This window comes from Bos indicus x Bos taurus, chromosome 11, assembly GCF_003369695.1.
Source record: "Bos indicus x Bos taurus breed Angus x Brahman F1 hybrid chromosome 11, Bos_hybrid_MaternalHap_v2.0, whole genome shotgun sequence".
In the NCBI taxonomy this organism is placed as follows: Eukaryota; Metazoa; Chordata; class Mammalia; order Artiodactyla; family Bovidae; genus Bos; species Bos indicus x Bos taurus.
This window is the reverse complement of record NC_040086.1, coordinates 104501601-104515023: the sequence shown is the minus strand read 5'-3', so window position 1 is coordinate 104515023 and position 13423 is coordinate 104501601. Positions and strand designations below refer to the sequence as shown.

The 13423-nt window shown below is 60.6% G+C and overlaps 1 protein-coding gene across 2 annotated transcripts in view; it reads right to left on the bottom strand.

The window, feature by feature from the left end:
• The window catches only part of COL5A1 (collagen type V alpha 1 chain), a 149110-nt gene that overhangs the window by 9807 nt on the left and 125880 nt on the right, over window positions 1–13423 (bottom strand). The window contains exons 55-64 of one of the 2 annotated variants that reach the window (XM_027556854.1): window positions 13299–13406; window positions 13160–13213; window positions 13015–13068; window positions 12610–12717; window positions 11451–11504; window positions 10593–10628; window positions 10157–10210; window positions 9451–9706; window positions 8237–8349; window positions 1945–2013 (exon numbers count right to left, since the gene is read on the bottom strand). In XM_027556854.1, the coding sequence (XP_027412655.1) occupies window positions 1945–2013; window positions 8237–8349; window positions 9451–9706; window positions 10157–10210; window positions 10593–10628; window positions 11451–11504; window positions 12610–12717; window positions 13015–13068; window positions 13160–13213; window positions 13299–13406 (906 nt within the window). Of the gene's footprint in view, window positions 1–1944; window positions 2014–2074; window positions 2144–8236; window positions 8350–9450; window positions 9707–10156; window positions 10211–10592; window positions 10629–11450; window positions 11505–12609; window positions 12718–13014; window positions 13069–13159; window positions 13214–13298; window positions 13407–13423 lie in introns of both variants that reach the window. The other variant, XM_027556853.1, reaches the window with a different exon arrangement.

Sequence of the window (13423 nt, the reverse complement as noted above, 5' to 3'; positions counted from 1 at the left end):
GGCCCGGCCTCCTGCTCCTCCCCACCAGGGCGGGGAGAGCGCAGAGCGGCCAGCCAGCTCCCCACGTGGCCGCCGGCCACCGACCTCCAGCTGGACCTTGAGGAGAGAGAGGGGATACCAACCGCGGTCTGGGCTGTCGGCGTTCCTCCTGGAGGGAAGGTGACTGACTGGAGGCAGGAGGCATGCGCACAGAGGCGGGGGCAGTGCTGCACACAGAAGGACCTGAAGCTCCGGAGCCAGGCAGAGGTGAGGCCCGGGCTCTGCCCACCCCGAGCCCTACACTGGCATCTCAGAGCCCTGGGTGAGTCCTCCCCTCCTGGGGAAAGGGGCTGTGCAGCGTCCCGTTGGTGACGCCCAGGGCAGCCGGCTGGGAAAAGTGCCTGTTTCTTTGCGGGGGAACCACGTCTATGCCCTGTGATGCCCACTGTGATGGTCACAGGCAGCTAGAAACGATGCAGCCGGAACGTGGAGGAGACGCGTGGCCATCCCCGGAACCGTCCCTCACCTCCGGCCTTGGTCAACTGTCCGCGAAGCAGGACGTAAGGAGGAGGTGGGCTCGGGCCGGCAGCTGAGAGCGAGTGCTCTGCGCCCTCGTCCATGGAATCAGGCGGTGGGCATGGGGGTGAGGGCCCCTGGCTGGAGAAGCCCACCAGCATGGCTGCAGAAGGGGCCTGGCCCCGGCCCTCCTCCTCCTCAGTCCTGCGCCCACCCACCAGCATCCGCCGGGCTCAAGTGCCCTGGGCACTGCCTTCCCAAGGGGTACCCACTTCAGGTCCTTCTGCATGCCAGAGGCTCTGTCCTGAGGACAGCCCCAAGGCGGCACGGGGAGGAGAGCCAGCAGGAAGGAGGGGGAGAGGGTGCCTGGGTGTCTGCCCAGAGACAGAGGAAGCCCACGACAAGGCAAGGCGAGTGCAAACTTTGTGTCTAGAAAGAGCTTCGGTGACCGGGGCTCGAGGACACGGGGCGTGAGCTGTTAACAGTGAGCATGTAGCACCTCGGGGTCTGGATCAGGGTCCCCAGGGTGGACTGGTGGAAGGCCCTGCTCTGAGTCCCGGGGGAGAGCGGCCCTGGGCCCCTGGGGAGCCAACTGAGGGCGGAGGGTCAGGTCAGGCCCACACCCTGGACCCGAGAGCTGCTTCTGAGAGACAAGTATGTCCTTCCAGGGTGGCCAGGCGGACCCTGGCAGAGGAGGGGACGCAGGAAGCGAGGGGCTCTGGTGGCACCTGCAGTGTGGCCGCGTCTGGAACCTGGGCCTTGAGCTCATCGGGAAGGGGCACAGAACTCTGTGCTGGGCTCCAGAAATGGGCCCGAGTCAAAGGCCCAGAACATTCTGGAGGGGAAAACGCCCTCCCGGGCGGAAGCAACCACAGCCCCAGGGGATCGGGCGCAACGGGCCCCAGTCTCTCGACCCCTGGAGACCCACGAAGTCCAGTCCTTCCGAGGGACGCCAGCTGCCTGCACCTCCAGATAGACCGCTTAAGACTGGGTCCCCAGAAGTCAGCACAGGGACCAGCATGACTGTGTGGGACACAGCGGAGGAGCCCGCGGCCCCTCGGCCCCGGCCGCAGCAAGGGCGGGCCCGGGACATGAGCCCTGGAGGGGCTGCACGGCCTAACAGGCCGGGGCTCACTCCATCCGAGCTGCCCGCTAGGACTGAGCTAAATACACCCTCCACTCCTGGGGTCTGTGGTCTCGGTTCCTGGCAGACCCAGCCGGGGGCTCTGAAAGCCAGCCTCACGCCCTCCACCTGATCAGACAGCTGTCCAGCTGCCTTCGGCTAGAGTGGACCCCCGTCGGCGCGGCAGGAGGGGCCAGCCTGAGCCTGGCGGTCATGGAGGCGGAGCAGTTTGGCCAAAGGGCGAGAGCAGGTGAGGCGCTGGGGGTCCGTCCCATGCACAGCCGCGCCCGGCCGAGCCGCAAGCAGGCAGCCCCGGGGCCACTTACCAGCGACCCTCGCTTGTACTGACTGTACCAGGTGGAGGGCTGCTCTTTGGGCCAGCGGGCCATTTTACTCTGCAAGATACGAAACGGGCGGGTTTAAACCACACCGCACGCTCGGCAGAGGCCGTCTTACCAGTTTGCCACGCTTGAATTCACTGAACCAGGAACCCGGGTTTTCTTTGGGCCAAGAAGTGATTCTGGCCTAAACATCGAGGGGGGAGGCAGGGGAGGGAGAGAAACAGAGAGAACGAGAGCGTTACTTCTGCCTCCTCGAGAGACACAGGTGCGCCGTCTCCCCGCCGAGCGGAGCAGCTGCGACGGCCGGCCGGCCCTTCCGGCGCCCCCCAGGACAGGCCTGTGACCACTGTGGGGACTGGCCCTGGCGCTTTCCAGGGGTCAGCACCGGCTCCACGGGCAGGATCAGAGTTTGCATCTGATCGCTTCCATGTGTCCAGCACCGAGTACAGAGCCTTGTGCTTGGCGACTGCAGAGACACGCCCCTGGAGCGGATGAATGAACGAAGGGGTGGGCGCACGGCTGCTCCTGCATCTCACCCAGGTGAGGACAGGAAAGACAATAGGGCCAGTTACTGCTGACGCGCTGAGGGCACCCCAAGGGCATCCTCTCATCTGACCCCCCCACCTAGGGGCGATCTAGGAGCGCAGCTTCATCTCCAAGGCCTCTCCCTGGGAACAGAGCGGGCAGGAGACCCTCCCAGGGTCCAGCCAGGGGTGAGGTACACATGCGTTTCCCGCCTGTGACGTGCACTTTGGTGGCACATGTGGTGTGTGTGCCGAGCGGGCGGTGGTCATCCTCTCCGGGGAGATTGCCTGTGAGTCCAGCCTGTTCCCAGCTGTCCCTCTGGTCCCCTGCCTGTGCCGCGGGTCCTGGGCCCCATCCCCGGCTCCTCTCCTGCACTGGGCTCGCGCAGGGGAGCCCGAGCAGTCGCCCCAGGGGTGGGCCAGCGTGTCCAGCCCGCCTCCCGTCCTGCAGGCTCTGCCCCCAGTTCTGAGTCTCTGCTCTTGGTGCTACGCTTGGCTAGCATGAGGGCCGCGTCCTCCCAGAGCAGGAGCGGGGCTGCAGGCAGGGGCAGGCCTCACCCAGACCTCTCCCGCTGCCAAGGGGGCCCTGCAGCCCAGGCGACTGGGCACAACGTTTCCACCCGCCCGAGGCTCCCAGCCTGTGGGCCCGTGGAGGTCAGCACACGAGCAGAGGAAGAGCAAGGAGCCACGGGGCTCACTCAGTGCCCCAAGCCCAGCGTCTGCCCGGCTCCACCACCCGGGAAGGCTCCCGGGGGTTCCCCTGGCTCCCCGGGAGTGAGGCCGTCTGCAGAGGACAGACAGCAACACAGGGAAGTGGAACAGCTTTTTTCCACCTGAATTTCCCCCGGGGCCTCCGTCAGAGGCAGGGCCGGGGGCTGGGTTTCCTCGTGACCCACAGGGATCTTGCTGTCAGGAGTGCGTTTCCCCAGGATTTAAAATCCCAGGTCGGGGGAGAGCGAGCATGAGCCAGGGTCCCTGCTGTGCCTGTCAGCGCAGGGCCTGCTCCTGTGGCCCCCGGGGGCACCGGCGCTCCCCGTGGGGATCGTGAACCTCAGGGACGGGCGCCGCGGCGGCTCCCCTCGAGGGAAGCGGCTCTGGGCATTGAGGCCGCTGGAAAGTCGAGGACATGGGTGCCCGACTCCTGCTGGGGGTGACCCTGGACCTGCGCAGCTCCAGGAACTGGCCGCCTTCAGTTTGCGGCAGGGACGGGGAGCCGTAGGGGTGTGACATCATGGAGGAGAGTGTCCAGGAGGTGCAGAGGGCACCATGGCCCAAGACTGCACCATCTTCCCAGCTAGAGGCCTCACCCTCCTTCCTCAGCTGTCCTGGGCCAAAGAGAGCCCGGCTTCCAATGCGTGCTTGAGAGAAGGCGACATATGCCAGAGACACACGCCTGTCCCTGCATGCCATCCACATGCCACCCACACGCCATCCACATGCCACCCACGTCATCCACACGCCACCCACACGCCATCCACATGCCACCCACACGCCATCCACATGCCACCCACACGTCATCCACACGCCATCCACATGCCACCTACATGTCATCCACATGCCACTCACACGCCATCCACACGTCACTCACGCCATAACACATGCCATCCACACACCACCCACGTGCCATCCACATGCCGCCCACACACCACCCACATGCCATCCACATGCCGCCCACGTGCCACTCACACACTATCAACACACCACCTACATGCCACCCTCATGCCACCCACACGCCACTCATATGCTATCCACAAGCCACCCACACACCATCCACACGCCACCCACATGCCATCCACACGCCACCCACATGCCATCCACATGCCACCCACATGCCATCCACACGCCACCCACGTGCCATCCACACGCCACCCACACGCCATCCACACGCCACCCACACGCCATCCACACGCCACCCACACACCATCCACACGCCACCCACGTGCCATCCACACGCCACCCACGTGCCATCCACACGCCACCCACGTGCCATCCACACGCCATCCACACGCCACCCACACGCCATCCACACGCCACCCACGTGCCATCCACACACCACCCATGTGCCATCCACATGCCACCCACACACCATCCATGTGCCACCCACACTTCACCCACATCACCCACACACCATCCACTGCCATCCACCTGTCACCTACACATCACCCACATGCCACCCACACGTCACCCACACACCATCCACCCATCACCCACATGCCACCCACACACCATCCACACACACTGGTTTACACCTGTCCACACACACAGACGCCACCACAGACCCGAGGTCTCTAAAAGACCACTGGTGACTAAGGTTGACACCTTACAAAATCTCCATGGATCAGAACCTCACTAAACAGACTATAAAGGAATGCATCGCACTCAGGAGCAAATACCCTAGAAGCTGCCACTAAGAACTTCAGCAAATGCCACCTTCTACAAGATGTATTTGGGTTACTTGGCCCTTAAACTCCTTTCATGGGCTTCAGGCTGGTCTGAGGTCAGGACTACAGGGTCATTTTGGGAAGCATCTGACCAACCAGTGGTGGAAATCCTAGCTAGGGGGTAGTCGGGGGAAGATATCCATGAGCCAGGCACTCCTCAACCCTCCACACACGAGACTGAGCCAAGCCCGTCCCATCCCTAGCAGTTTCTCCTCAAAGGAAACTCAAGTCTATTCTGGAGGAGATCAGTGGAGAAATAACTCAAGAAAGAGTGAAGGGATGCAGCCAAAGCAAAAACAACACCCAGTTGTGGATGTGACTGGTGATGGAAGCAAGGTCCAATGCTGTAAAGAGCAATATTGCATAGGAACCTGGAATGTCAGGTCCATGAATCAAGGCAAATTGGAAGTGGTCAAGCAGGAGATGGCAAGAGTGAACGTCGACATTCTAGGAATCAGCGAACTAAAATGGACTGGAATGGGTGAATTTAACTCAGATGACCATTATATCTACTACTGCGGGCAGGAATCCCTCAGAAGAAATGGAGTAGCCATCATGGTCAACAAAAGAGTCTGAAATGCAGTACTTGGATGCAATCTCAAAAACGACAGAATGATCTCTGTTCGTTTCCAAGGCAAACCATTCAATATCACAGTAATCCAAGTCTATGCCCCAACCAGTTATGCTGAAGAAGTTGAAGTTGAACGGTTCTATGAAGACCTACAAGACCTTTTAGAACTAACACCCAAAAAAGATGTCCTTCTCATTATAGGGGACTGGAATGCAAAAGTAGGAAGTCAAGAAACACCTGGAGTAACAGGCAAATTTGGCCTTGGAATACGGAATGAAGTAGGGCAAAGACTAATAGAGTTTTGCCAAGAAAATGCACTGGTCATAACAAACACCCTCTTCCAACAACACAAGAGAAGACTCTATACACGGACATCACCAGATGGTCAACACCGAAATCAGATTGATTATATTCTTTGCAGCCAAAGATGGAGAAGCTCTATACAGTCAACAAAAACAAGACCAGGAGCTGACTGTGGCTCAGACCATGAACTCCTTATTGCCAAACTCAGACTTAAATTGAAGAAAGTGGGGAAAACCACTAGACCATTCAGGTATGACCTAAATCAAATCCCTTATGATTATACAGTGGAAGTGAGAAATAGATTTAAGGGCCTAGATCTGATAGATAGAGTGCCTGATGAACTATGGAATGAGGTTCGTGACATTGTACAGGAGACAGGGATCAAGACCATCCCCATGGAAAAGAAATGCAAAAAAGCAAAATGGCTGTCTTAAGAGGCCTTACAAATAGCTGTGAAAAGAAGAGAAGTGAAAAGCAAAGGAGAAAAGGAAAGATATAAACATCTGAATGCAGAGTTCCAAAGAATAGCAAGAAGAGATAAGAAAGTCTTCTTCAGCGATCAATGCAAAGAAATAGAGGAAAACAATAGAATGGGAAAGACCAGAGATCTCCTCAAGAAAATCAGAGATACCAAAGGAACATTTCATGCCAAGATGGGCTCGATAAAGGACAGAAATGGTATGGACCTAACAGAAGCAGAAGATGTTAAGAAGAGACGGCAAGAATACACGGAAGAACTGTACAAAAAAGATCTTCACGACGGTGTGATCACTGACCTAGAGCCAGACATCCTGGAATGTGAAGTCCAGTGGGCCTTAGAAAGCATCACTACGAACAAAGCTAGTGGAGGTGACGGAATTCCAGTTGAGCTATTTCAAATCCTGAAAGATGATGCTGTGAAACTGCTGCACTCAATATGCCAGCAAATTTGGAAAACTCAGCAGTGGCCACAGGACTGGAAAAGGTCAGTTTTCATTCCAATCCCAAAGAAAGGCAATGCCAAAGAATGCTCAAACTACCGCACAATTGCAGTCATCTCACACAGTAGTAAAGTAATGCTTAAAATTCTCCAAGCCAGGCTTCAGCAATATGTGAACCATGAACTTCCAGATGTTCAAGCTGGTTTTAGAAAAGGCAGAGGAACCAGAGATCAAATTGCCAACATCTGCTGGATCATGGAAAAAGCAAGACAGTTCTAGAAAAACATCTATTTCTGCTTTATTGACTATGCCAAAGCCTTTGACTGTGTGGATCACAATAAACTGTGGAAAATTCTGAAAGAGAAGGGAATACCAGACCACCTGACCTGCCTCTTGAGAAATCTGTATGCAGGTTAGGAAGCAACAGTTAGAACTGGACATGGAACAAGAGACTGGTTCCAAATAGGAAAAGGAGTATGTCAAGGCTGTATATTGTCACCCTGTTTATTTAACTTATATGCAGAGTACATCATAAGAAATGCTGGACTGGAAGAAACACAAGCTGGAATCAAGATTGCCAGGAGAAATATCAATAACCTCAGATATGCAGATGACACCACCCTTATGGCAGAAAGTGAAGTGGAACTAAAAAGCCTCTTGATGAAGGTGAAAGTGGAGAGTGAAAAAGTTGGCTTAAAGCTCAACATTCAGAAAATGAAGATCATGGCATCTGGTCCCATCACTTCATGGGAAATAGATGGGGAAACAGTGTCAGACTTTATTTTTCTGGGCTCCAAAATCACTGCAGATGGTGACTGCAGCCATGAAATTAAAAGACGCTTACTCCTTGGAAGGAAAGTTATGACCAACCTAGATAGTATATTCAAAAGCAGAGATATTACTTTGCCAACAAAGGTTCGTCTAGTCAAGGCTATGGTTTTTCCTGTGGTCATGTATGGATGTGAGGGTTGGACTGTGAAGAAGGCTGAGCACCGAAGAATTGATGCTTTTGAACTGTGGTGTTGGAGAAGACTCTTGAGGGTCCCTTGGACTGCAAGGAGATCCAACCAGTCCACCCTAAAGGAGATCAGCCCTGGGATTTCTTTGGAAGGAATGATGCTAAAGCTGAAACTCCAGTACTTTGGCCACCTCATGCGAAGAGTTGACTCATTGGAAAAGACTCTGATGCTGGGAAGGATTGGGGGCAGGAGGAGAAGGGGACAACAGAGGATGAGACGGCTGGATGGCATCACTGACTCGATGGACGTGAGTCTGAGTGAACTCCGGGAGTTGGTGATGGACAGGGAGGCCTGGCGTGCTGCGATTCATGGGGTTGCAGAGTCAGACACGACTGAGCGACTGATCTGATCTGATCTGGAGGAGAAACCTTAATTTTGGAACTGGTTTTCATTTCCTGGTTTCAGCTTCTGGATTTCATTCCTGAAACTGCACACATTACACAGCGGGGGCCCGGGGCCAGCCCCACCGGGAGAGGAGGTGGTGGGGGCGGGTACTCACCCCCTCGGACTTCTTGTCGGGGAAGACGCACGTTGACCCCCCGGCCGTGAAGTTGCAGTAGACCTTGAAGGAGTCCCGGGAGCAGCCTTGGTTCGGATCCACCCAGTATTCGCCTGGATCACAGGGGCAGGGGCAGGGGCAGGGTCTAGGTCAGGGTTGGGGCCAGGCTGAGGTCAAGGTCCGGTTTGGGGTTGGGGTCAGGGTCGGGGTTAGAGTCAGGGTCGGGGTCAGGGTCAGGGTCAGGGTTAGGGTCGGGGCCAGTGTCAGGGTCTAGGTCAGGGTTGGGGTCAGGGTCGGGTCGGGGTTGGGGTCGGGGTCAGGGTCAGGGTTAGGGTCGGGGTCAGGGTTAGGGTCAGGGCTGGGGTCAGGTTGGGGTCAGGGTCTGTTTCGGGGTTGGGGTCAGGGTCAGGGTCGGGATTATGGTTGGGGTAGGGGACAGGGTCAGTGTCGGGGTCGGGGTCAGGGAGGCAGACTGTGAGAGCTGCCCCCTGGATGGTACAGAAGCAGCTGCCACTGGGTGGCCCAGCAGTCACGGGCACGGCCCGGCCTCACGCCACAGCATGGCCCCCTCTGGGTGACCCTAAGGGCCTCCCACTGTCCCTGCTGGGCCCATGGAGCCACAGGGACAGGCTTGTCCCCAGGAGCACAGCTGGAGTGTGAGGCCCACAGGGCTCGGCTCTGGGGCCCCAGGAGGGTGGCTCTCCCCGCTGGGCGGGTGGGTGGCTGGGAGCCCAGCGGTGCTCCGGGAATGGTTCCGGAAGTTCACGCACGTGGGGTCACAGTCAACAGCACGGGACTGGTTTGCGTTTGTATGGAATTCCGGAGTCTAAGCGGTGCTTCCCCAGGTGCCACAGCAAACTCCAGCACGAGGACTCCCTAACACGGGTGCGGCTGCAGCTGGAGCGCACGCCTGACGGGGACGTGCTTTACCCCCGTTTACAGATGTGGAGCCCCGGCTCCGGGCAGAGCAGATGGCATGCCTGACAACAACTGAGCTTAGACTACACTCTGTTCCGTGCGACCCCAGGCCTCGACCTCTTTCCTGGCTCCCAGGACGGCTTCCCGTTCTCCTGCGATGCCTCGCCAGGTGACGGGGCAGAGGCCCCTGCACCCCATCCCCCCAGGGAGGGGACCTGAGTGGGGCGCGTGCCCACCCAGGCATGGGTCCCTGCCACCACCCGCTCTGTGCGTTCCCAGGCCCGCGGCCGCCCTACCGTCAGGGAAGTCGGGGTGGCAGAGCTGGAGGTCTTTGCAGGTGCGTGCGGGGTTCTGCGGTGTGCCCAGCGGCCGCTTCATCTGCTCGATCTCCAGCTTCAGGGAGTTGAGCGAGCCGAAGATCTCCTCCATGCCATCCGCATAGTCCATGTACTGCTCGCCCTCTGCGTCGTCCATCAGCTGGCTGGCATCGATATTCCGCCGGGTCCTGGATGCCTGGATCGGCAGGGGCTGGATGACCTCGCCTGGGGGGCCCTGGGTGCGGAAGAGGGCAGTGGTGGGTGGGGCAGGGCAGGGCCCACAGCCAGGGCCGCAGCTGCAGGCGCCTGTCCATCTCAGCACAGTCTTCTTCCCTTTTCTATGTCTCTGGAACATTCCACATGATCCCGCAGGGCCTTGCCCGGTGCTGCCTTACCCCTGCCCACACACGCATGTGTGCACACACACACATGCATATGCGTGCATACACACCTGTTCACACAGAGGTATGTGGGTGCACACACACACACACGTGTGTGTGTGCTCACCCTTCATCTCTCCCCAGCCATACTTCCGAGGGCGAGGCGCCATGGGCTGACCTGTGTCCAGGGCCAGGCCCCGCCCCACCACACGTCACACATTGTTAAGAATGTTTTGGGATCAAACCACACAATTCCCTCGGCATCAGGGGACCCCCCAACTCCCGAGTCCTCAAGGGCTACTCACTGGTGGGCCAGGGGGTCCTGGCTGGCCTGCCTCACCCTTCGGGCCAGTGGGACCCTGGGGAGAAAGAAAAGAGAATCAGCCATGGTCACTGAGGCCTGATGGGACCTGTCCACCTGGAGGTCGAGAACGATCCCCGGGAGCACGTGGGGAGGGCAGAGAGGCTGATCGAACGTGCTGGGCGCCCCCCAGCCGCAGGTGTGAGAACCAGACACCCGAGGGGGAGCCTGGGGGGCAGGGCCCTTCCTTGGGCACAGGGAGCCATGGTCTGCGGTGACTCAGGCTGGAGGCGGGCGCAGGCCAGGCCGGCCCCAGAGGAGGGGCGTCAACCACCAGCCCGGAGAGGCAAGGGGGATGGGGACCCCGGGAGGTTCTCAGCCCACAGCCTGTACCCCCTCCAACTCCGGGCCCAGGGGCTGGTCAGGGCGATGCCACTTACCGAGGAGCCCTTAGCGCCTTTTGGACCAGGGGGCCCCTGTGGAGAGAGGCAGGGCGTCAGCGGGGGGCGGCCCCTTCCCCCAGGCCCCGGCTGTGACCCACACCCCCACAGCCCCGGCCCCCTTAGGCCCTCCTTCTCTGCCCGCGGCCCCTCCCAGGAGTCTGAGTTTGCACCTGCTTCACGGGGAGGCAGGTGGGGGGGCGCTCACCCACACGGAGGCTGGGGGTCCTGTGGGCCCCAGCCCAGCCCCTCACCCTCCCCCGCAGGGAAATCGCAGCTCAGGCAGCCGGAGTGAGAAGCAACAGGGGCGTGGAGGCCCCGGAGGCCCTGACGTGGGGCCCCCAGCCCCTCCTGACAGCTTGCCACAGAGCCAGTGGCAGAGAAGCTGGGTCCACCTTGGGCCACGTGGACCCAGGCCCAGGTGGCGCTCAGAGGCCGACTGGTTTGGGCGAGAAGTAATTCAAGGCCCGGGGACGTGTCCTGGGTCTTCCAGCTGCAGGGCGAGGCCCCAGGCTGGTGCCTGGAAGCCAGGACCCCAGGTCCTCGTGTCCGGGCCAGGCTGGCCCTGCTTGTGCAGACGGTGAGGCCCAGGAGGGACCGGCCGCTGTCCTCACTGTCCCCAAAACGCCCACAGAGGACTGTCCACATATCCTAAAAAGTCTGGAGAAAGAGGCTTGCCCCCGTTCCCCGCACCTGAATCAGGGCCCAGTGACCTACTTCCTTGTTTCCATCGCTCAGAGCTCGCATCAGAGATAATGAGCAGAGAAACCCAGGGGGCCCCCAGACCCCGCCCTGGGGCCCCACAGCTTCCCTGTGGCCACTCCCACCCCGCTCCCATGTGCCCCTCCATATACACACCGGCAGGCCGGGGGGACCCGGGGGGCCAATCGGGCCGGAAGGACCGGTGATACCCTGAAAGGAGCAGAAACACGGTCGTCATCGCTCAGATCGGGGGGAGCCTGACCTGCAGCCTCGGCCCCCGGCTCTCACTGGCCTCCTCCCCTGACTCAGACACGTGTGAGCGGAGCCCTCACTCCTTGCGGGGCCTGATGGGGCCTGAACGCCTGCCGGGAAGCCTGGCACCCAGGGGCCCCTGCCCGGCCGGCCTGGAAGGACCCCCAGGGAGCCTGAGCGTGACCCCTCTAACGTCCCGTGTGCGCCAGCCCCGCCCGGTCCCCCTGGCTGCTTTCTGCTCTAGCTGGGGGTCCACCCTGAGCACGAGCCCCGCTCGGGGGCGGCGAGCGTCCTGGGGCCCTGTCTCTTCCGCCTGTCCATCCAGCCTCCCAAGGGCTTCCCCACAGTGGAGCTTGCATCCTGACTGACCCCCTCTCCTGGTCTAGGTGCCACGGGGAGACACGGCGGGGTGAGGCAGGGGATGTCGCCTCCCGCCTGGGCTCCTCCCTCCAGCTCTGCCTCAGGCACCCTGCCCTCTCCCAGGTCGGGTGCCAGCCAAGGTGGGCACGGCTCAGGGGCACGTGTGAGCCATCACACCTGGCTTGGGCAGCGGGGGTTCACAGGCTGCAGTGAGGCCCCGTGGCCTTGCTGTGGGGACAGGAAAGGCGGGCCTGCCAGGCCTCAACACCCCCACGTACACCCTCCCATTCCCCGGCCAAAGAACCCACTGCCAGAACCCCCCAGGTGCAGGGCAGGCCAGCCTCGCAAGCTGTTTTCCTGGCTGTGGTTTCCCGGGGGCTGGTTCCCAGGGAAGTCTGGGGTCAGCTGCACATATACGGGGTCAAGGGGGAGCCAGGATGCAGCTGAGCGTCGCCAATGACCCTGGACGCTCAGCTGGGACAGACGCCTTTCTGAGTGTGGTGGGGGTGATGGCCTTCACTGCGGAGGCCAGCAGGACCGTGAGGGCTGCTCAGGGCCTGGGCTGCGCTCCAGTTCCGCTCCTGGGCCCTGTGCGCCAGGGTGATCCCGGCGCCGCGGCTGCTCCTGCCCTGACCCCGTGGCCAGGAACGTCCTTCCAGCTTGAACTAGCCTCGAATCTTTGGATACAGCCTGTTCCACGCACCTGTTCTCCCTTAGGGCCCGAGGAGCCCTGGGGGCCGGGGACTCCGCGGTCACCCTTTTCTCCCTGTTCGCCCGGAGGTCCGATGAGGCCGATCAAGCCTGGGTGACCCTGTGGGAATGAAAGGGGCATTTGTGGTGGCAACGCCTCACGTCCGGCCGCGTGGCCCAGCCAGAAGCGGCAGCGCTGCCTTCCGCCCTGCTCGAAGCTCCTGCAGTGGAAATGTGCCCCAGGCCGGCCCCGACAGCGGGCAGCGGCCGGGTCTCCAAGCCACACGGATCTGTTCCCTTCGAGTCGCCACCCTGAGCAGGTGACGCCGGCAGGGACGAGCCAGACCTTGTCAGGCCCGAGGCACAGGCTCTCAAGGGGCCCACGCTTCAGCCGCACGGGCGCCTGCAGGCCACTCACCTTCTCTCCTTTGGGTCCAGAGTCTCCTTTGAGGCCGGGGAGTCCTGGGGGGCCCTGCGGGGGAGGCGAGGGGCTCAGAGTTCTCATCCCAAACCCCGCCCTCCGCCACCTCCGCCGGGGGCCCCTGGGGCACGTCCTGACTCACCATGGGTCCTGGGGGGCCATCAGGGCCCGGGGCTCCGGGGAGACCTTGTTCACCCTGAAACACAGTCAAACCTGCATGTGAGCCCCGCCCTCAGCAGCTGCCGCTCCACCCTCAGGCCCCCCACCCTGGGGCCACTCACCACTGGGCCCGGGATCCCTCGAAGGCCGTCGGGCCCCGGCTTCCCGGGGGCCCCCTGGGGGCCAATGGGGCCAGTCTTCCCAGGAGGGCCTTCCAAGCCGGCTTCTCCCTGCAAGGAGGACAGAG